General features: G+C 40.8%; 1 protein-coding gene across 7 annotated transcripts in view; it reads left to right on the top strand.

Moving 5' to 3' along the window:
• Positions 1 to 22,900, top strand: part of afdna (afadin, adherens junction formation factor a) — a 244,966-nt gene that overhangs the window by 109,039 nt on the left and 113,027 nt on the right. For all 7 annotated transcript variants that reach the window (XM_084315182.1, XM_084315177.1, XM_084315178.1 and 4 more), the window contains exons 9-11: positions 1,270 to 1,364; positions 2,390 to 2,640; positions 20,077 to 20,146. In XM_084315182.1, the coding sequence (XP_084171308.1) occupies positions 1,270 to 1,364; positions 2,390 to 2,640; positions 20,077 to 20,146 (416 nt within the window). The remainder of the gene's footprint in view (positions 1 to 1,269; positions 1,365 to 2,389; positions 2,641 to 20,076; positions 20,147 to 22,900) is intronic.

Below are 22,900 nucleotides of genomic sequence, written 5' to 3'. Positions count from 1 at the left end.
ATGTGCATGCATGTGATTGACGGGTTGTGTCTATGTTGTGTGTGTGTGAGAGACGGAGAGTGTGCGCATGTGTGTGATTGAGAGGTTTTTCTATGGTAATATCTGTGTGTGAGAGAGACAATATTGGGGTCAATTTCAATTGAACCACTTTGAGAAGTAGATTATATTCCAAATTCAATTGTAAAAACATTAAGAATGATGTGTGTGTAATATATAATATATATATATATACACACATCATTCTTAATATGAACTGGATAATGCATGCAAGCATGGTAACCTTATGGAAAAGAGAGAAATAAAAAATGAATACAAAAGAAAGCATTTGATGGAGCATTCCAGCATCACTTCTCATGTCCAGCCAATGACTCACAATGAATAGCCCACTAACTGTAGTTGGGGGATATGCTAGACGCATTTTACATACCTGGCACCTAATTTTTCATCAGCGACATGAACAATGTTAGACATTGTTTTCCGAAGTCACCAGGACACTTTAACGCAGGATCTTCAAGCAGTATCCATTGTGTCTGGGAAAAGTACCATTAGCTTACAGAGCTATCAGTGCTAGCTAATGTTATGCTGTGTAGCCTATAGCACGCCAGTTTGTTTACATTCGGTGTGTAGTTGGAAGACATGCGCTTACTCTACTCACTCATTGACCAAACATAACTTTGACCAAAAAACCATCAATCCTGTGTCAGGGTTCGCACAAGGAACTTTAAGTGCTTAAAGTGATTGATGAAAAAAATAAAGTCAAGGCCTGGAATTACTAGAAAACAGCAATTTTTTTAACAAGTTGCTTAAAAAGTCCTTGAAATTCAAATCAACCATTCACATTGAATGTTTTGTTCATCCATGATCAAATTGTTCTGAATCAAGAAAGTTTTTTTTGTTCTGTTTTAATAAAATCTGATGAGTCGCTGTCTCGCACGCTCCACCTGATTTTCCTCATTTACTCGTGTGAAGATGCTTAAAAAACAGCATTTAAAAGTGAATTGTATTCTTCGAGTGACATCCTTGAAAATGAAAAATAGTGCTTGGAAAAGTACTTAAAAGTCCTTGCAATTCATTTTGCAATGTCTGTGGGAACCCTGCCGTGTCTAGATGTGGTTCATTGAGATCGGTTTCTATTTTCTATTTAAAATGGAACTCTGTCAGTGAGCACTTTTGTATAAGTGCGAGTGTGTATATACTGGAACTCACGCTCTCTCTCTGTGTGTGTGTGTGTGTGTGTGTGTGTGTGTGTGTGTGTGTGTGTGTGTATAGATGGCTCAGATTCCAGGGACAAACCAAAGCTGTACAGATTACAACAGAGCATCACAGAGGTGGGGTCAGACTGCACTGAGGATGGAGCTATACAGGTACCTCTGTCTGTTTGTCTCTATCTATCTGTCTAATTATATTTTCATATGAATACTAGTAATCTTCCTGGGTATTTATTTGGTCCAGATATATTTACATGTGTATATATATATATAATAGATATATTCATATAATACTAATAATAATGATGTATTGTCTGTATAGTTGTTTGGACCAGATATATTTTCATGTATATATTTAATAGATATATTTATAATAATAATAATAATAATAATAATAATAATAATAATAATAATAATAATAATAATAATAATAATAATAATAATAATAATAATAATAATAATAATAATAATAATAATAATAATGATATATTCTGTCTGTATAGTTGTTTGGACCAGATATATCTACATGTATATATTTAATAGATATATTTATAATATTGATATCTTCTGTCTGTATACCGAAATTTTCGGACAATAAGCCGCGCCTTTTTCCCCCATTTTTCGACCCTGCGGCTTATATAACGGTGCGGCTTATATGTGACTCGACGTGACCAAACCCGAAAATGTAAAAATCGAAATATTGCTTTTTTGACTGCATTGAAATGTTATTTATCTGTTCCCTTATTTGCTAAACTTAATACAACTTAAAACACCTGCAGCTTATAGTCCAGTGCGGCTTATATATGTACACATCATTCAATTTAGCTGCTGCGGCTTATATTCAGGTGCGGCTTATAGTGCGAAAATTACGTGTTTGGACCAGATATATTTACATGTATATATTTAATAGATATATTTATAATATTGATATCTTCTGTCTGTATAGTTGTTTGGACCAGATATATTTACATGTATATATTTAATATATTTCTCTGTATAGTTGTTTGTACCAGATATATTTACATGTATATATTTATCTGTATAGTTGTTTGTACCAGATATATTTACACATATATATTTAATATATTTCTCTGTATAGTTGTTTGGACCAGATATATTTTCATGTACATATTTAATAGATATATTTATAATAATAATATTGATATCTTCTGTCTGTATAGTTGTTTGGACCAGGCGTCCTGCCCCACCACTGCAACCTGATGCACAGTGAGGGTCTTGTGACGGTCACGCCCCACGGCCCAGGGGCCGATACCTTTGTTGACGGACAGCGTGTTACCGAGACAACGGTGCTGCGCTCAGGCTCGACCCTCCAGTTTGGCTCCGCCCACGTCTTTAAGTTTGTGGACCCGACAGATGACCAGGGGGGAAAGAGAGACCCCGCCTCCATGATGAGAGGAAGGAACAAGTCTGGGTAAGCGAGACAGAGAGAGAGAGAGCGACATGGGGGAGAGATTGTGGTTTGTGTGTGTGTGTGTGTGTCTTGTAGGTCTGGCACACACTGACACACAGTCTCATCATCAGAAGTGTGGTTTCAGGTTGGTGTTGAAAGAGGGAAGGATAGATGGCAGGGAGATGGGGGGAAAGAGAGAGAGAAGCGGTTATCTCTAGATTCATACTTCAGACTGACTTTCCTCAACACTTCTAGATTTAAAAGGGTTTGATAGGTTTGTGAGTGCACGTTGGTCCAATCATTGAGAGAGTGAGTGCAGAATGTCCTGCCTCCACACTGCTGAGACTCACAGGAGACAGGAGAAGAGAGAAGAATAGTTTTATGGTAAATGGACTGCATTCATAATGGTGCTGTTATCCAAAGCACTTATGCCTCACATTAATAATAATAATAATAATAATAATAATAATAATAATAATAATAATAATAATAATAATAATAATAAATTGTATTTGTAGTGCACTTTATGTTTACTAAGATCCCAAAGTGCTATAGGTTTAAAAACATAGTATACCGGTAAACAGAAACGTAAAAACAACACACAAAAGAAAATCACAAGAAATAGCTAGCAATCGAAGGCCTTTTGAAATATAAATGTTTTCAGGCCTGTTTTAAAGGAGTCCAGGCTCTGTGGTGCCCTCAGCTGGATGGGGAGGCTGCTTTAAAGGAGTCCAGGCTCTGTGGTGCCCTCAGCTGGATGGGGAGGCTGCTTTAAAGGAGTCCAGGCTCTGTGGTGCCCTCAGCTGGGTGGGGAGGCTGCTTTAAAGGAGTCCAGGCTCTGTGGTGCCCTCAGCTGGATGGGGAGGCTGCTTTAAAGGAGTCCAGGCTCTGTGGTGCCCTCAGCTGGATGGGGAGGCTGCTTTAAAGGAGTCCAGGCTCTGTGGTGCCCTCAGCTGGATGGGGAGGCTGCTTTAAAGGAGTCCAGGCTCTGTGGTGCCCTCAGCTGGATGGGGAGGCTGCTTTAAAGGAGTCCAGGCTCTGTGGTGCCCTCAGCTGGATGGGGAGGCTGCTTTAAAGGAGTCCAGGCTCTGTGGTGCCCTCAGCTGGATGGGGAGGCTGCTTTAAAGGAGTCCAGGCTCTGTGGTGCCCTCAGCTGGATGGGGAGGCTGCTTTAAAGGAGTCCAGGCTCTGTGGTGCCCTCAGCTGGATGGGGAGGCTCTTCCGCAGGCAGCCGAGCAGAAGAAACATTCATACATTCACACACCGACGGCAGAGGCAACCATGCAAGGTTCTGGAGCAGTTGGGGGTCCCGTGTGTCGCTCAATGAGACTTTGACACGCTGTTCTACCTCCTGAGCCACTGTCGCCCCTATTTTCCCTCATTATGGGGAAATTGCATGGTTGTGAGCAGCATGAGATATACATGAGAATACATGAGCTATATATCAGAATACATGAGCTATATATCAGAATACATAATATACATGAGAATACATGGGCTGTATATCAGAATACATGAGCTATATATCAGAATACATGAGCTATATATCAGAATACATAATATACATGAGAATACATGGGCTGTATATCAGAATACATGAGCTATATATCAGAATACATAATATACATGAGAATACATGAGCTATATATCAGAATACATAATATACATGAGAATACATGGGCTATATATCAGAATACATAATATACATGAGAATACATGAGCTATATATCAGAATACATAATATACATGAGAATACATGGGCTATATATCAGAATACATAATATACATGAGAATACATGAGCTATATATCAGAATACATAATATACATGAGAATACATGAGCTATATATCAGAATACATAATATACATGAGAATACATGGGCTATATATCAGAATACATAATATACATGAGAATACATGGGCTGTATATCAGAATACATGAGTTATATATCAGAATACATAATATACATGAGAATACATGGGCTATATATCAGAATACATAATATACATGAGCATACATGGGCTATATATCAGAATACATAATATACATGAGCATACATGGGCTATATATCAGAATACATAATATACATGAGAATACATGGGCTGTATATCAGAATACATGAGTTATATATCAGAATACATAATATACATGAGAATACATGGGCTATATATCAGAATACATAATATACATGAGCATACATGGGCTGTATATCAGAATACATGAGCTATATATCAGAATACATAATATACATGAGCATACATGGGCTATATATCAGAATACATGAGCTATATATCAGAATACATAATATACATGAGCATACATGGGCTATATATCAGAATACATAATATACATGAGCATACATGGGCTGTATATCAGAATACATGATTTACTTGAGAATACATTAGCTATATATCAGAATACATAAGAATACATTAACCTTATATCAGAATACATGATATACATGAAAATACATGAGCTATATCAGAATACATAAGATATGCATGAACTATACATCAGAATACATGAGAATACTAGTAATATACAGACATGATGTATAGATGAGAAGGCATGAAATTACATTAAATATACATGTATACTAGTACTATACAGACATGAGATTATACATGAGAATACTAGCACTATACAGACATGAGATATACATGAGAATATTAGCACTATACAGACATGAGAATACTAGCACTATACAGACATGAGAATACTAGTACTATATAGACATGAGATATACGTGAGAATACTAGTACTATACAGACATGAGATATACATGAGAATACTAGTACTATACAGACATGAGAATACTAGTACTATACAGACATGAGATATACATGAGAATACTAGTACTATACAGACATGAGATATACATGAGAATACTAGTACTATACAGACATGAGAATACTAGCACTATACAGACATGAGATATACATGAGAATACTAGCACTATACAGACATGAGATATACATGAGAATACTAGCACTATACAGACATGAGATATACATGAGAATACTAGCACTATACAGCAGGGTTTCCGTTAGAAAAAATTGTTGCCGGTCTCAGTGTCCGGTAGATGGGATAGATGGGACAAATGGGATCAATTCCGGTCAGAGTTTATTGAGCTTAAAAACAATTGATAGGCAGGCTATATAAAGAATGACATCCTCAAGGCATGTAGATTTATAATATTTTAACTTAAAACTAGGCTACTTTTGCGTATATATGGTCATTAATATATTCCAAATAAGTCCCTCGAGACTTCGTGCTGCTGCCGACTAGCGGTAAAACAGCAGTCTGTTATAATCACATTTTTATGAGCTAACGAATTCCGTTATATTGGACATTTGTATTAATTATATCAAGCGAAGAACTGAGAAATTTGGCAGAGAGAGACGGCAACATTATCGTGGGTTTGCGTGATGACTATCTCCACCTCCCAACGACTTGGTGCTGGATTTGCGAGAGCATGCAGCTGCAGAGCCGCAGAGCCAGCTGTGTTTTCAGGTCCGGTCTGCTTATATATTAATGCCAGCCCAAGAGTGCTTCCGCATTTCTCTGATTGGCCGCGACCGCCCACGTGACAACGCCTAGCACGCCCCTGCGGCAGCGGCGCATAGGTTGTCGCGGCATTATGCATTTGTAATCCCCCCTGTTTTAACATCGACGGTTAGCTCAACTCGTTCCTCAGCTTGCTGTGGAGCCTGCGGTCAGTTGGTAACAAGTTCGAATCACTTCAATTATTTTTCTTTTTTTTTTACGTTTAATTAATTTATCATCTCTCTATATAAACGTAACTAGCGTCTGTCTTTCTTTCGCCGGTTAAGTTTAGGCATTCTTTCGGAGTTGGTTAAGGTTAGAGTTTGTCTTAGAGCATGGCAATAGAATGCCTGTCTTTCTTTCGCCGGTTAAGTTTAGGCATTCTTTCGGAGTTGGTTAAGGTTAGAGTTTGTCGCAGAGCATGGCAATTAGGGATGGGTACCTTTCACATTTGAACCGATACCGGTACCGGTACCTGTGAATCGATACCGGTACCCAACGGTACCTTTTTTCGGTACTTTAGTCTCAAGAAATTTAATTTACCTACCTCAGTCGTAAAAAAAAATCCAAACTTCAAATAACTACAATTTCGACAGTTTTCGGCTTGTCATTGCCATAATTCTTTTTTATTATTATTTTTTTTTTATTTTCTTTTTGGTTTCTCACTTGATTCGATACTCGGTAGTACCGACGTGTTTCGGTTCGGTGCCTCAAAAGTACCGAATTCGGTACCCATCCCTAATGGCAATAGAATGCCTGTCTTTCTTTCGCCGGTTAAGTTTAGGCATTCTTTCGGAGTTGGTTAAGGTTAGAGTTTGTCGCAGAGCATGGCAATAGAATGCCTGTCTTTCTTTCGCCGGAGCAGCAGCCTATTTCCGCTCTGCCGCGCGCCGCGATAAGCCACGGTCACATGGGCGTCGTGGCCAATCAGAGAAACGCGGAAGCACTCTTGGGCTGGCATTAATATAGACACGTCCGGTCTGGGGACCGCTCAGCAGCGCCCCCCCCCCCCCACCCAACAGCTGAATTGCCAATGGCTGAATTGGAGTATTGCACTGTGCGGGCACAGCTCTGTGGGCTCTGCGGGTCTGCAGCTGCATGCTCTCGCAAATCCAGCACCAAGCTCCCGCTGACGCATCGTTGTCATTATTGGTGAAGCAACAATGAAACAAATGTAATGATTGTTTCGTTCATCGCATATGCTATTTAATTTGAGCCTATTTTAATACAATTCAAATAATCAAATTGTGCTTAGAGGGAATTATTTTCACCGGACATTATGACCGGAGAGATTAAATATGTCAGACTTCAACAGATTTTGCCGGTCAAAAACCGGTAATTACCGGACAACGGAAACCCTGCTATACAGACATGAGATATACATGAGAATACTAGCACTATACAGACATGAGAATACTAGCACTATACAGACATGAGAATACTAGCACTATACAGACATGAGAATACTAGCACTATACAGCAGGGCCTTGTTGAAGAGGCTGGCTGCAGACGGGTAAAACGCTGTTCTTGTGGCATGAGGTTTTGACCGCAGCCTCCTTCCAGGCGGAGTGTTTCAGAGACCTTGTATCCAGGGTGGCAGCAGTCGGCCACAAACTTACCTGCTCACTTCAGGGCCCTGGAGAGATGGCCGATTGCAGCCAATCACCTCCTCAGCAGAGCGACTGATACGCTGCAGTCTGCCCTTGTCCTTGGTAGTGGCTGCAGCGTACCAGATGGTGATTGAGGAGGTGATGATGGATGGCATAGAATTGCACCATCATCGTCTCTGGCAGTTTGAACTTCCTCAACTGCTGCAGGAAGTACAGAAGTACATCCTCTGTTGTGCTTTTTTTTGGTGATGGAGCCGATGTTCAGCTCCCACTTGAGGTCCTGGGAGATGATGGTGCCCAGGAAGTGGAAGGTCTCCACCATGTCGACTGGGGGAGTCTCCCAGGGTGATGGGGCAGAGTGGGGCTGGGTTATTCCTGAAGCCCACAACCATCTCCACTGTCTTTAGAGAGTGTTAAGTTTAAGCTTTTAAGTTGGCAGTCAATCGCCCATCTGTAGGCGGACTCATCCCCGCCAGAGATGAGACCAATGAGGGTGGTGTCGTCCGCAAACTTCAGGAGCTTGACAGACCGATGACTTGAGGTGTGACTTGGTGTTTAGGGAGAGGAGCAGAGGAGAAGGAACACGGCCTCGAGGGGAACTGGTGCTGATGGACATGGGACATGAGAGTCCTATTACTATTATTATACTAATATTATTACTATACAGACATGAGATATGCATGATATAGAAAAATGACAATCTACCTTTAATTAAAGAAAGGGTTAACAATGGGTTAAAGAATTACTCCCCTGAAAACATGTTCTGCACACTGTTAAAATTGCACATCAATGTGCATAAAAAGAAAATACAGAAGACTCTCTTCCCCGGCCTATGGGAACCCTCATTTTGAAGTATGCATTCCTCTCTGAGGAGGAGTCAGGGATGAGAGGGGGGAGAAATAGATGGAGGCAATGAGAGGGAGAGAGAAGAGGTGGTTTGGGGTTATGGCAGGCAGAGGGCCTATAATCTGATCAACATGCGACTGGGTGTGGCCACAGACACACAAGCTGCAGGCTGAGGGGTTAGAGAGGGAGAGAGGGGTAGAGAGAGGGAGAGGGAGAAAGAGAGGTGATATGATATGACTGGAGAGGAGGAGGAACGGAACAGAAGACCGGAGAAGAGAGGTTTTGAGGGGACCACACTAGTTAGGGGGCCTAGGATGTACCCTATCCCCTATCTCCTCTGAATGAGTCTATGTGCCATCAAGGACCAAACGCTTTTCATCAGAACGGACCTGGTGTTGAGAGACTACAACTACGAGACACAGAGAGAGAGTTGTGTTCTGTTACTGGACTGTAAGTAAGCAGAGTTTCTGTCATCAAACCAGGCGGCAGTATTTCACTGGGGTTATTTTTAGCCTCGCTCTGTGGGTTTAGTAATTGATTTCTTGTGTGTGTGTGTGTGTGTGTGTGTGTGTGTCTTGAGTGTGCGAAAATTTGCAAACTGAGTTCAGTGTTGTCCACGTGTACGTTTTCACTAAATTAACGTCTGTTTTCACCCATATGCGTCTGTGTGCTCTATTGTCCATTCATTCATTGATTTACTTACTAGAGAGAGAGTATTTTTCCTTCGTGCTGCATTTTCAACCTCTGCTGTGTGTGTTCTCTTCCAGTGTGCGTGCCATAGAGAGAGAGAGAGAGAGAGATTTTCTTTGATTTATTGTGTATGTGTAAAGTTCAGTGTTCTAACCACCACTTAATCTCAAATGTGGAAGGCACAGTGTCTTGTGGGTAGAAGAGTTCTCTAATGCTGTTCTAGTTGAGACCACATCACATCTACTGTGGAGAGAGGAGCAACTGAGAGCACTCTAATGACAAAGGGGGAGAGAACAGCTTAAATGGAGTGTAATATGTCAGCCAGTGGCAGCAAGCATGTAACGAAACAAACCACAGTGTCTGCTTACAGGGCAAAAGCTGTGGCAGCTCCCCTAGTGGAGTAACAATGTCCAGCATGGACAGTAATGTTATAGCATGATTTCTTGTAAGCCTGGATGACTGTTCATCATTCTCTCTTGCCTGGCCGTGTGGCAATAAAAGGAACTTGAACTTTAACTTGACTTGATTGTGTTTGTGTGGGCCACATAGTCATGGTGACGTGAACACAAGTTGGCAGCTATGGGTCCGTCTCCACCAGAATTGTGTCCATTTGATGGTCAGAAAAGTTTGGTGACAATGAGCTTTTGAAACTGACTGATACATCACCATCCACCAAGCTGTTTCTTCTACAAATGCACAATAACGTTAGGTTCTAATTTAAAAACAGACCAATGGCCAGCAATACCTTCTGACTGTTTTATCTCAGTTTTTGTATGGATCAATGCAACCGGCCCCTTATGCTCTTGGTAAGCTACCTCCTTATACTACATCATTATTGGAATGGAATTTTGGTATCTATGGAACTCGTTCTAGTGACTGGCTGGTCCTTAAGGTCCCTCGAGTTTGCTCTGAACAGGGTAAATCTGCATTTTGCTATGATGCCCCTCTAGCTCATGGAATGAACTCCAATAGTCCTTAAGTTAAAGCTTGAGATTCTCATCCTCTGTTGCAGAGTTTAAAACCTTGATCTCCAACCTTTGTCAATCAAGTTGTACATGTTTTAATTTATCGTTATCCTCGTTATCCATACTTATTGTTATGCTTTTATATTCTGTGTGATTTGATATGCCTATTTTTGCTTAACCCTGTATGTAGTTATGTACACTCAACATTACACTGTAAATTAGGGAACCTAAGTTGCCTTTTGAGTTTAAATAAAGGTTTAAAATGAAATTAGACATAAGACATGTAGTCTATTATTATTATTATTATTATTATTATTATTATTATTATTATTATTATTATTATTATTATTTTTTTTTTATTATTATTATTATTATTATTATTATTATTATTATTATTATTATTATTATTATTATTATTATTATTATTATTATTATTATTATTATTGTGTCATGTGTGGTCAGCCTTTCATGTGGTCAGCCATTCCATGCACAACTGATAGTTGGACCAATGTTTGGTCTCATGTAGCATATTTAATTACACATAAAAAATGTAGCCTATTATTATTATTATATCATGTGCACGTGTTGGTGGTGCGTGGTGGTGCACCCTATCCCACTATGCATACAGAAGCTGGGACCAAACCAACCTGGCAATTTCACTATTCCTGAAGATGGAAAAAAGCTTTTGACCCCTTCCATCCATGTTCGTTCCTTCACACAGAACGGCATGCCGGTATGATTCACAACTTTAATGGGTAGTGTGAAAGGGGCTCATGAAATATATTTTAAATAGAAAATATATGAAAATAGACAACATTTTATAAATAACTAACTATAATATTATATAATGAAGTCTATAGATTATAACTAACTATATGTAATATATAATGAAGTCTAAATATGATAACTAACCATATAATATATATATATATATATATATATATATATATATATATATATATATATATATATATATATATATATATATATATATAATGAAGTCTAAAGAAGATAAATATATATAATATAAATCAGGGTTAGAAATTAAAAACAAATTTCCAGGGCTTTTTTTGCCCCCCTTAATTGATTTTTTTTTATTTTTTTTGGGGGGCACCGCATTTTTTTGATAAATTAACAAAGATTATTACATGGCGTTTTCACATTCGCCGAAATGCTTGCTTGTGATTGGTCAATAGCCCCCCGACAGCGGTCATTATTTTTCAATAATGACCGCTGTGGGACAATAATGACCACAGTGCGCAGCTGTTCGCAATCAAGCCCACTGACACACACTGTTTCAGTGCAATTAGACACTGCCGGTGTTCTGCTGCCGGCGATGACAGGGGGCGGAGCGACGAGCGGAGCCAGAACGCAGCCAGAACCAGTGTTGCGAGTCGATGTAAAATGAATTAGGTATATTGTTAGTAAGTTAGCCATGTAATAAGCGGGATAATGTATAGCTATACTCGGTCATTGTCGCAAAATAATTGACCTTCACTGACGTTTAAAACACCTCGCCGAAGCGGCTCGGTATTTTAAACTCCGTGTCGGTCAATTATTTTGCGACAATGACCTCGTAGCTATACATTATCCCTTACTTATAAAACATTGTCGACAATTTTTTTTACAGTCTTCGTCCCTATGTTTGATAACGTAATGTTAATGTCTCCATATATAGCGCTCTACGCTAACCTTTTTCCCAAGGAGCACATGTGCTCCTAAATCAAATTTAAATAAATTAAATCTAAATAAAAATTTAGGAGCACACAAAGAAATTTAGGAGCACAGTGAAAATTGTTGCTCTGGTGGCAAACCATGTCTCCCCTCTGGGATTAAGAAATAAACCATACCATACCATACACATATATACCGTTACTTCCGGTCATTGGCATACGTATTTTTTTTTACTAACATCTTAGTGCCTCATTAGCCTAGGGATTAAGGATACATGAAGTATTAACTACACCATAATAATATTGAGGTTTTGATCCATAGAAAGGTCTGTGCTACACAATTTCAGTTAGATTAGATTTATTGTCCTTAAATTTTGCACTCATGACATTAGTTGCTTGCCGTTTAATCAACATCGAAAGACCCCCCCACTTCCTCCCAGACACCCATTCCAAGAGCCTGTTCGCTTTCCAGGTCTCTCTCTCTCTCTCTCTCTCGCTCTCTCGCTCTCGCTCTCGCTCTCTCTCTCTCTCTCAACAGCTTGGAATGATGGAATCATCCATGATAAATTAACTTTGGCTTGAATGAATGCCCATTCTTTCTCTAGAACAATACAGATTGACAAACGTTTCATTATGCACTATACAACTAAGGTTAATAAGTTATAATTAAGAATATATATATATATTTTTTTAATATTTATAACAATATCGATAATTATGGATATCTCGATGATATTGTTATCGATATCGTTATCGCGATATCATTTTTGGCCATATCGCCCAGCCCTACAAGTGGTTATAGTGTAACAGAGTATTTTCTGTTTCCCAAATAATAGATTCTTATCAAACTGGTGAACTACACGCCTGTAGCCCCTAAAGCTGCTAAAATACACATTTTGTTCACTGTTTTGCTTCTAGAAGTAGAGCAGGTTGGAAACCCTAAGTATTACTCTCCCCCAAAACCAAGACTTCTCCCCAAGCAGAAACAATTTATGAGTAACGCACCTACTCCCATGATGGGTGGTAAGTGTGTACACAAAGTTAAAACACAGATATACACATTCTCTCCTCAAGTAGATAATGTTTTTTTTGGGTTATCAATGAATAAATTTGTTTACATGTATTAACTCTAGAATTGCCACAGTTATCTACAATAGCAACGATAAAGAAGTGCCAACCACATATTATTATAATAATTCATCCAGTGTTTTGGTTAATCAGAGTGTTTACCAATCGTATATTATCGTATTTTTTTGTTCCAAGTGTTATTTTTGATTACATCACTAACAAAATAATAAAAGAAAAAAGACTAATTTAATCAGATTAATCACTTTATTCAAATTGAGGATTTAGTTTGAGGATATATATATATATATAAAAATTAGAATTAATTTTTTAATTTTTTTAAAATTAAAAACGAAGGTTCGAACGTCCGTTCGAAAAACCCTGACGAAGTTTGAATCACTTTATTCAAATTGAGGATTTAGTTTGAGGATAAAAAAATAAATAATAATACTAATAATAAATTTAATTTTTTTAATTTAAATTTTTTAATTAACACTTTGGTCGCCAGGCTTATATTCTTAATATACCATCCTCCGCCAGCTCTATTTGTCTATGGAGAAGTTCCCCTTCTTTGCAGGGCTATAACTTTTTTAATTGTATTGCTAAATTGACATTACTATGGCCCATTCAACATCAAGTATCTATTGTTCAGGGTGTAGCAACGTTATACTTTTTCATTCACATATTCATACTAAAATACGGTATGTTTTTATCGTTTTCTGCAGCTTTCTCCAGAACGTGATTTATAGACCTAAATGCATTATATTGATGATTAAATACAGTTTGATAGCAATCTGCGCGAGATAAAACATTTCAAATGGACGTGCTTCTAGAAGTTACTACTGATCATCTGATGTTGACCGGATGGAGGGGGGGTCGTTTATAATTCCGTGGCCAACGTTAGATGATTCATCTAGTGTGGGTGATATGATCATCAGATCAGTTTATATCGAACATGTTAAAAAATAACGCTGAATGTTACCATAGCTTCCTCATAGCGTTGGGCGATGAGCGTGGAGCAGAAATATTCCTATTATGGGATGTAGAAATATGCGATCCATTTCCAGGTTGTATAATAGTATATACGTCCAAATCATGTTGTTTATCGAGTTATTGGTAACGGATTGCTATCCGTTGTGTCTAGCTCGAGTCCTGGGACTATTAGCGAGTGATCGGACCGAATTGGAATGAGCACCAGCTTCCATTTCCTGTTTCCGCTCTGGCCGATCCGCCGATCGGCCACCAGATGGCGCTCTTGAACCATTGGAGAGTTGAGAGGGGATCAACAGTAGATCTCAAGTCTCCGGGGGAGAAATATGATTTCGATCACAGATTTTTGAAATATTTATCAAAGACGTGGTACGGCGTCTTTGGCAGAATGAGCATAGCGAGGAATGACGTGGTAAGGCGTTTTTGGCTACCATAGTGTTCGAAGAACCCTGACGAAGTTTGAATCCCAAAAACAGGCTTCGGGGAAAGCCTTACCAAACATATTATTTATATTATTCAAATGGACTCAAACATGTTCCGTTGTGATGTCACAGTATGATGTCATAATAGACCATACTAGAACATTTGTGGGCACAGTATGATGTCATAATCGACCATTCTAGAACATTTGTGTTCTATATTCAACAATTCTCTCAGAAAATCTCATTGTGCATCTACTGAACAGTACTCAACAGATAGACTAAACAACATAGATTGAAGCCTGCATTTCTCAACCAAGGTGCCTTGCCTACCGCCTACCAAGGTGAGTGTCCACAATGGCTAGCTAGCTGTTCTACTTGAATACCGAATGTTAACACTTTCAGTGCCACGGACGACATAACTCGTTTTATTAGGCCCCCCACTGAGTGCCCATGACGACAAATATCGTTTTATTCGTTTATTAGCGATCTGATTTCATATTTCATCAACCGAGTCTCCCGTTGGTACAGCAGCTCCTCCAGCAGCTCAGAATGGAAAAAAGCGCCCCCTATCGTCTATCCCTGTGTAACTGCAGGTCAGTCGCTTATTATATACTATTGAATACTGAATGTTAATTCAAGTTGACAGTTGACATCATTTGACAGTTGACGGGGCTGGAAAGTTGATTTAATAAAAGAAAAAATACTCATTTAATCAGATTAATCACTTTATTCAAATTGAGGATTTAGTTTGAAAATAAAAAAAAATTATAAAAAAAAAATTGAATATTTTTTTTATTTACATTTTTTTATTAAAACCGAAGGTTCGAACGTCCGTTAGAAAAACCCTGACGAAGTTTGAATCCCAAAAACAGGCTTACATATTATTATATTATTTATATTATTCAAATAGAACTCAAACATTCAAACGAGCGAGAGGGAGAGAGAGAGAGAGAGAGAGAGTGCGCCATCTCTCTCCCTCGTCGGGGGGACACACATACACAAACTTGACTGCGTGTGTGTCGGGGACGTAGGCATAGTGTAACCCGACACTTCCTCAAACGGGGTTTGACAGGCAGAGAACTAGCGAGGAGAGGGAGGGAGAGGGAGAGAGAGAGAGAGAGAGAGGGAGAGAGAGAGAGAGAGAGAGGGAGAGAGAGAGAGAGAGAGAGGGAGAGAGGGAGAGAGGGAGAGAGAGAGAGAGAGAGAGAGAGAGAGAGGAGAGAGAGAGAGAGAGAGAGAGAGAGAGAGAGAGAGAGAGAGAGAGAGAGAGAGAGAGAGAGAGAGAGAGAGAGAGAGAGAGAGAGAGAGAGAGAGAGAGAGAGAGAGAGAGAGAGAGAGGGGGCGGGAGGGACTGCAGAAGTGTAGAGAGAGAGAGAGAGAGAGAGAGAGGGCGGGAGGGACTGCAGAAGTGTAGAGAGAGAGAGAGAGAGAGAGAGAGAGCGACGGCGGGAGGGACTGCAGAAGTGTGTAATGCAGGCATTAAAGCGTTCCGTCTTGAGACGGAATTCCGTCAATTTGATTCGGAGTATGACGGATTTCCCGTCAATTGGCTACCTGGTATAATATGATTTGTAGATGCATACAGATTGAAACTAAATTGAGCCAATCGGAGGCGTCAAATATCATGAAAAGGGGAATTTTCTTCCTACCGGCGAGTCATGGTGAGCAATAATGGGCAGGACGCACGCAGCGACTCGAGAGAAATGTATAATAAACGCAAGATACATTCAGACTGTTGGATCTAAATAAATGGATTTATGGGACACATTTATGCCCGGGACCACAAAGCTTATTGAAGGGTTAGCGGAGGCGCGACGGCACTACCGGAGTCCGTCAGCCTGTTATATGAAAATGTAATAATAGTAGAAATGCATGTCAGAAAACACGAGTCTTACGACAGTCGCCTTTTTTGCAGCCCTCGCTCTGTACAATGCTCTCCTTGTTTACCGACGTCACATCCACCACCTGCTTGCACTAACGTTACGCACGCCTGCTATACCGATTAGCTAACGTTAGCATAATAACGTTAATGGAAGGAGTAAGCCGGCCACTAAAAAGAAAACCCACGCGGTGTTCTCAGACGAAAAGGATGAGCGGCACCACCCAACAAAAGAAAGTTTCGAGAGGAATGGAAGTTTTAAGATAGCAGTGTTTCAAGAGACTGGCTAGGCTACAGTATGATGCGGGGGCTGTAGACAGTGGTGAGTTGTTAACTTGTTCCGTGTTCCGCAACTATGTCAAAAAGAAAAACAAACAACACATTTGTCATTGTCGTGTTACTTCACAGTACAAATACATGAGTCCTCTGCTGTGGTTGTGACGAGTATCCTTTATTAGCTTAACTCCGTAGCAACATCACACAGGTGTATCTGTAGACAGTCCTCCCCACGTATATTCTCCCCACCATATGTATCTTTTTTCTCCCACCCACCCACCCCCCCTAATGTTACAGTCTCCTCCCCATCATAATGTATATAATCTCTGTTAGGATCTATGGGTAACAGTACTGTATATTTGCATATCGTATATGTCACAAACATTACTATATACCTGTAGTATGTCATGTATGTCCCTATGCCATAAATGTTGTGTATGTCATAAATGTCACTATGAATTGAAAATGGGGGACCTGATGTAAAAAAGACAAACGTCTTTCTCTTGGTCTGCATCCCCTTAACAATTGTATGTATTGAGCCGCACTGTATTGTACCCATTCTGCAATCTGTTAAATATTGATTGATTGATTGTTATTAACAAATTGCATAATGGGTACAATACAGTACAGCTCAATACACACAATTGTTAAGGGGATGCAGACCAGAGAAAGACTTTCCTCTTGTTTACATCAGGGTCCCCCATTTTCAATTCATCATAACATATTATATGACATACCATATTATATGACACCATATTTGCAAATACAGTATTGTTTGTGGTACAATAAGAGTAAAAAAGAGAGTATATACATTTGACGAAGAAACTGTACATTGGAGGAGTTTGGGTAGGTTGGGTGGAGGGGGGGGGGACTGTACATTGGAGGTGGGTAGGTGGGGGGGGGGGGGGGGGGGGGGGGTTCGGTAGGCCGGGTGGGGGGGGGGGGGTAACTGTACATTGGATTATCGATGAAACCGAAACAAGTAGGCTCCCTTAAAACGCTAACGCTATTTAAAAAAAAATACAGTGGAGGTTAAAATAAGAATATGACTTTTTTTTTTGCTTTAATCCCTGCAGTGTAATGTCAACTGAGCTATAATTTATATACGTATAGCTACTGTCCATCAATGTCTTCCTTTTGAATGAAATAGGTTCAGGAGAGAGAGATGTAGAGAGGGAGAGAGAGCGAGACACACACACACAGATAGACACAGATATATATAGACTCAGCCCCCCCTTTCCTCTGAGCATTCCCAGTGATGGCTTACTATGTGTGTGTGTGTATGTGCGTGTGCAAACGGGACACACCACCAAAGTCACTGACTGGCCCACAGTGTGCGTGTATGTGCGTGTGCTAACTTTGCTAACGTTATCCGCCTCAGTAACATTAGCTGCCTCGCCGGATTCCTCTTTCTCCTCGTCTCTTTTGCTCAAAATAAAAATGAATTCATGTCTGGCTGAATTTTTTGCGTTGTCTGATTCTGAATGTATAACTTGCCTATGCCGGTACCATGACTTTGTTTTCCAGCGCGTACTGTGTTCTCATTTCCTTTCACTCGCATGAAACCAGCCGCGTCACCGCAGGAAACTACTGTGATTGGACGTTTATGCGCCTTGTGGAATGTGGGACTTGTAGTTTCTGAACTATTAACACTTTGATCGCTGGGGTTAAATTCATAATTTACCATCCCTCGCCAGCCCTATTTAACATGGAGAAGTTCCCCTTCTTTGCAGGGCTATAACTTTTTAAATTGTATTGCTAAATTGACTGTAGTGAGGACCAAGCCTTGCATCACGTGTCCCCTCCGGTACACGAGGAGGCAGCTGTTGCATCTTTTCACCTGTACAGCGCGATCTCTCGGTGGCGAGGAGTAACGCGTGGGAGGCTCACGCTGCCCCCGATACTTCCTGATTCTGCTGTACAGGTGCACCAACCGACCTGTAGGAGTCGCTGTCCACAACGTCCAATCCCCACCCACCGGCTTTCCCACCCCTAACACTGCCAATTGTGTTAGTATGAACGACCAGCCAAGCCGGTAGCAGCGCCGAGAGCTGGGCTCGAACCCAGCATCTCCTGCGTTAGTGGCGAGCGCCTTGCCCACTGCGCCACTTAGCCACTTGTATATAATATATATCTTAACGTGTACATACTTCCAGGGCCCAGTGCTGGCAGTACTTCTCCAGCAGGTCATGGTGCTGCTGTGGACTGTTCCAACTGCACCACTAAGTCATTTACAGTCAGGTCCATAAACATTTGGACATTGAAACAATTTTCACAATTTTGGCTCTGTACACCACTACAATGGACTTGCAATGAAACAATCAAGATGTGCTTTAAGTGCTGACTTTCAGCTTTCATTTGAAATCAGATGAACAGTGTAGGAATTACAACTGTTTATACATGTTCACCACCCTTTTTAAGGGACCAACGGTAATTGGTCAAATTAACAATCCATAAATAAAATGGGTCACTTTTAATACTTTGTTGCAAATCCTTTGCGATTGATGACAGCCTGAAGTCTGGAACCCATAGACATCACCAGACACTGGGTGTCGTCCCTGGTGATGCTCTGCCAGGTCTCTACTGCAACAGTCTTCAGTTCCTACTTGTTCTTGGGGCATTTTCCCTGAAATTTTGTCTTCAGCAAGTGAAATACATGCTCAATTGGATTCAGGCCAGGTGATTGACTAGGTCATTGCATAACATTCCACTTTTTGCCTTAAAAAAATGTTGTTCCTTTGCAGTATGCTTTGGGTCATTGTCCATCTGCACTGTGAAGCGCTGTCGAAGGAGTTCTGAAGCAGCAGATAATATTGCCCAAAACACTTCAGAATTCATTCATTCATCCTGCTGCTTTTATCAGAACGTGCATCATTAATAAATACAAGGGAACCAGTTCGATTTGCAGCCATACAATGATTATTGACTTTGACACAGATACATCTACCTCCTGGAGAGTGTTCTTGATCTGGCCAACTGTTGTGATGGGGTTTTTATTCACCAGGGATCAAATTCTTCGGTCATCTAGCTTGTGTGTCACTCTAGGGCTAGGCCTCCTGCTGGGTCCATTCACTGGAATAACAAAGGAACGACTGGGCCTTTGCTCCAGGTGTGAATTGTTCTAGTGACATTGATCACATTGAATTCTGGGAGTGTAGTTATTTCATCAGATAGCTGAATGAACTTGGATCCTTTTCAAGTCCTATCCTGGAATGTAGTTAGGATTTTACCAGAATGTTTTATAGGACATTGATTGATTGAATCGGCTCAAATTTGACAATTGATGGCTTATTTTGAAGGTATGAATCTGTAATTTTACATTATGTAACAAAAAATATTCTGAGGAGGAGAAGCTCTTCAGCTTAGACCCCTAAGGTTAAAAAGGAGGAGACACACTTCACCTGATTTGGATTTAAATACCCTCAAATTAAAGCTGAAACTCTGTGCTTAAACCACATCTTGATCTCTCTTTCTCTCCGTCTCTCTCTCTTATAGCAGTGTACCAGAGACCACGTTTGATCTTCACGGTGACATTCACAGTGGAGCAGCCCTGCCAACCAGCAAGGTACACACACACAGACACACACACAGACACACACACAGACACACACACACACACACACACACACACACACACACACACACACACACACACACACACACACACATTTTGAAAACCTACTTGTTCACAAAGGCCTATGGCCTCTAGTTGTCTCCCTGTCCACCATCGTTATTATTATTTTCTGCTTATGTTTTGCGTGTCTTTTTGTTGCTTTGTAAAGCATCCTGGGGTTTCATGAAAAGCGCTATATAAATACAAGCTATTATTAATTATTTTGTTTGAAGAGCGTCCCTGTGTATCTACATGTACATTTATATAGATGTTTTCATTATACCTATTCACGCAGGTATTCTGTCTATAATATCAGGATAATCCAGTATTCTGTCTAGTATCTACAGTCAATTCCCAATGGTCTGCATTTAATCATGAGATATTCCACGTTAGCAGAGCAGTGACTCACAATGGTGGTGATGTTTGTGCACCAAGTTTTGTTTACATGAATGCACAAACCTCCATCTCTGTTTTTTCTCAGAGCCATCAGCTGTTCTGTCTGCCCTGTAGAGAGTGCGGCCTGGTAGCTCAATAGCACTGTCATGAATCCCGCTATTAAGCCAGGATTCTGTGAAAATCATGACATTGCAATCGTTATTCCATCTATGATTGATGATCCGCAGTCGTAGTTCATCCATTTTGTTTGCCAGAGACCGCACATTGGCTAGGAAGAGGCTGGGTAATGATGGGCGATGGGGAGCCAGCTTTAGCCTAGCCCTCAGTCGTCCACACGTACGGCTCTTCTGCTTGTGATCCCGGTGGGGGCGGGGAGCTCGGCCAGCCAGCCGCGCTGTGATGATATCCCCCGGTGTGTCCGAGCGATGTCGTTGGGGAGCTGCATATTGCAGATGATGATGTGGTCAGATTGTTGTAATCCAACGTCCAAAAGATATTGTCGCCGGGTGTATGATATGAAAGCAAGACTGTTCTTGGTAATCAGACTTTTAACTTGCAAAAACTGGAGAGACGCCATCTGGGATAATTAGATTACAACGTCAACGTGGCACAGAGTTCAGGAAGATGACAGCTTGGGGAAAGAAGCTGTTCCCGAGTCTGCTTGCCCCTGGAGTGGAGGTTCCTGTAGCGTCTCCCGGAGGGGAGGAGGGCAAACAGCCCATGATTGGGATGAGAGGTGGCCTTGACAATGCCGCGTGCCTCTTCCTCAGACACTATTTGTGGATGGATATACTCAATTGTACCGGTGATGCGTTGGGCTGTTTTCACTACCCTCTGCAGTAGGGATGCACCTATATGAACATTTGCCAACTAACACAATCGGCCGATACCGATACCGATATTTGTGGCAAATCTTTTTTTTTTAATTTCTTTTGGTAATATATATTCTTTTGTAATATATATATATTTTTTTATGAAACTACTGTATATTTGTTTTACAAATTGTGCTCACCGATATGAACATAGGCCTCTTTACTTACTTAAAAAAAGGAAACATCAAGAAATAGTACTATCTCTCTCCCAGTATGTTCTGGGTGAGCAGCTTTAAGTACCTGGGGGTCCACATCTCAGAGGATCTGACATGGTCAACACACATAGACACAGTCGTAAAAAAGGCGAAGCAGCGCCTCTACCACCTGAGACAGTTAAGGAAGTTCAGAGTATCGGGGAAGATACTCCAGTCCTTCTACTCCGGAGCTGTAGAGAGCATCTTGACTGGAAACATCACTGCCTGGTATGGAAACAGCACGGCACAGGACAAGAAGGCCCTACAGAGAGTGGTGCGCTCAGCCGAGCGTACCACGGGTATTGCACTACCTCCCCTGCAGGTTCTATACAACAAGAGGTGCAAATCCAGAGCCTGCAGAATAATGAAAGACCCCCACCACCCCAATAACAGCCTGTTCCAGCTGCTGAGGTCAGGCAGACGCCTGCGAACCCCAGCTACTAGGACAGAGAGGCTTAGGCTCAGCTTCTTCCCCCAGGCCATCAGAGCCTTGAACAATGAACACTTGAGTGCCACAGAACACTGATCTATCCACACACAAGCACACATGAGCACACACACGACATGCACGCTGTGCACGCTCACACACTAGCAGCCACTTTAACACTTTAACATCAGCAGACACACACTCATGCCGCACACGCCCACACTTATGGCCAAAAAGGAAAGGTCACTTTAAATTAGTATAACAACAGTAACAGTGTATTGCACTACCAAAGCTACCTAGCATGTCCTATATGCCCTGTAAATAACTATGTACAGATACCGAGATGTCCCACCATGTTACCTGTTACCTGTTTATTGCACAATGTTGTTTTTTATTGGATTCTATTACATGTTGTACCACTGTATTGCACATCGTTGCGGGCAAGACCACCCGCATTTCATTGTATACTTGTATGCCGTGACAAATAAAACTCTTGAATTGACTTGACTTGACTTGACTTGACTTGACTTGACTTGACTTGACTTGACTTGACTTGACTTGACTTGACTTGACTTGACTTGACTTCTGCAGGGCTGCAGCTAGATACTAGTTCTCCCAGTATGGTCTACCGGCTGGGCTGCAGCTGGATACTATTGTCTCAACCAGATTTCTCAACCAATGAAATTTTGATTGACAGTCGATTCTGCCAATTACGTCACACACCGCTTGCACCCGCCTCTGCTGTTACCACCAATCGGCAAGCGCGTATACATTTTTTACTTCCGCTTTTGTCCGCCATTGATTTTGACGAGAGCTT

The sequence above is a fragment of the Notolepis coatsorum genome (genome assembly GCF_963971535.1).
Source record: "Notolepis coatsorum genome assembly, chromosome: 5".
NCBI lineage: Eukaryota > Metazoa > Chordata > Actinopteri > Aulopiformes > Paralepididae > Notolepis > Notolepis coatsorum.
Note: the sequence above shows the minus strand (reverse complement) of the source record. Positions and strands in the feature narration are given on the sequence as shown.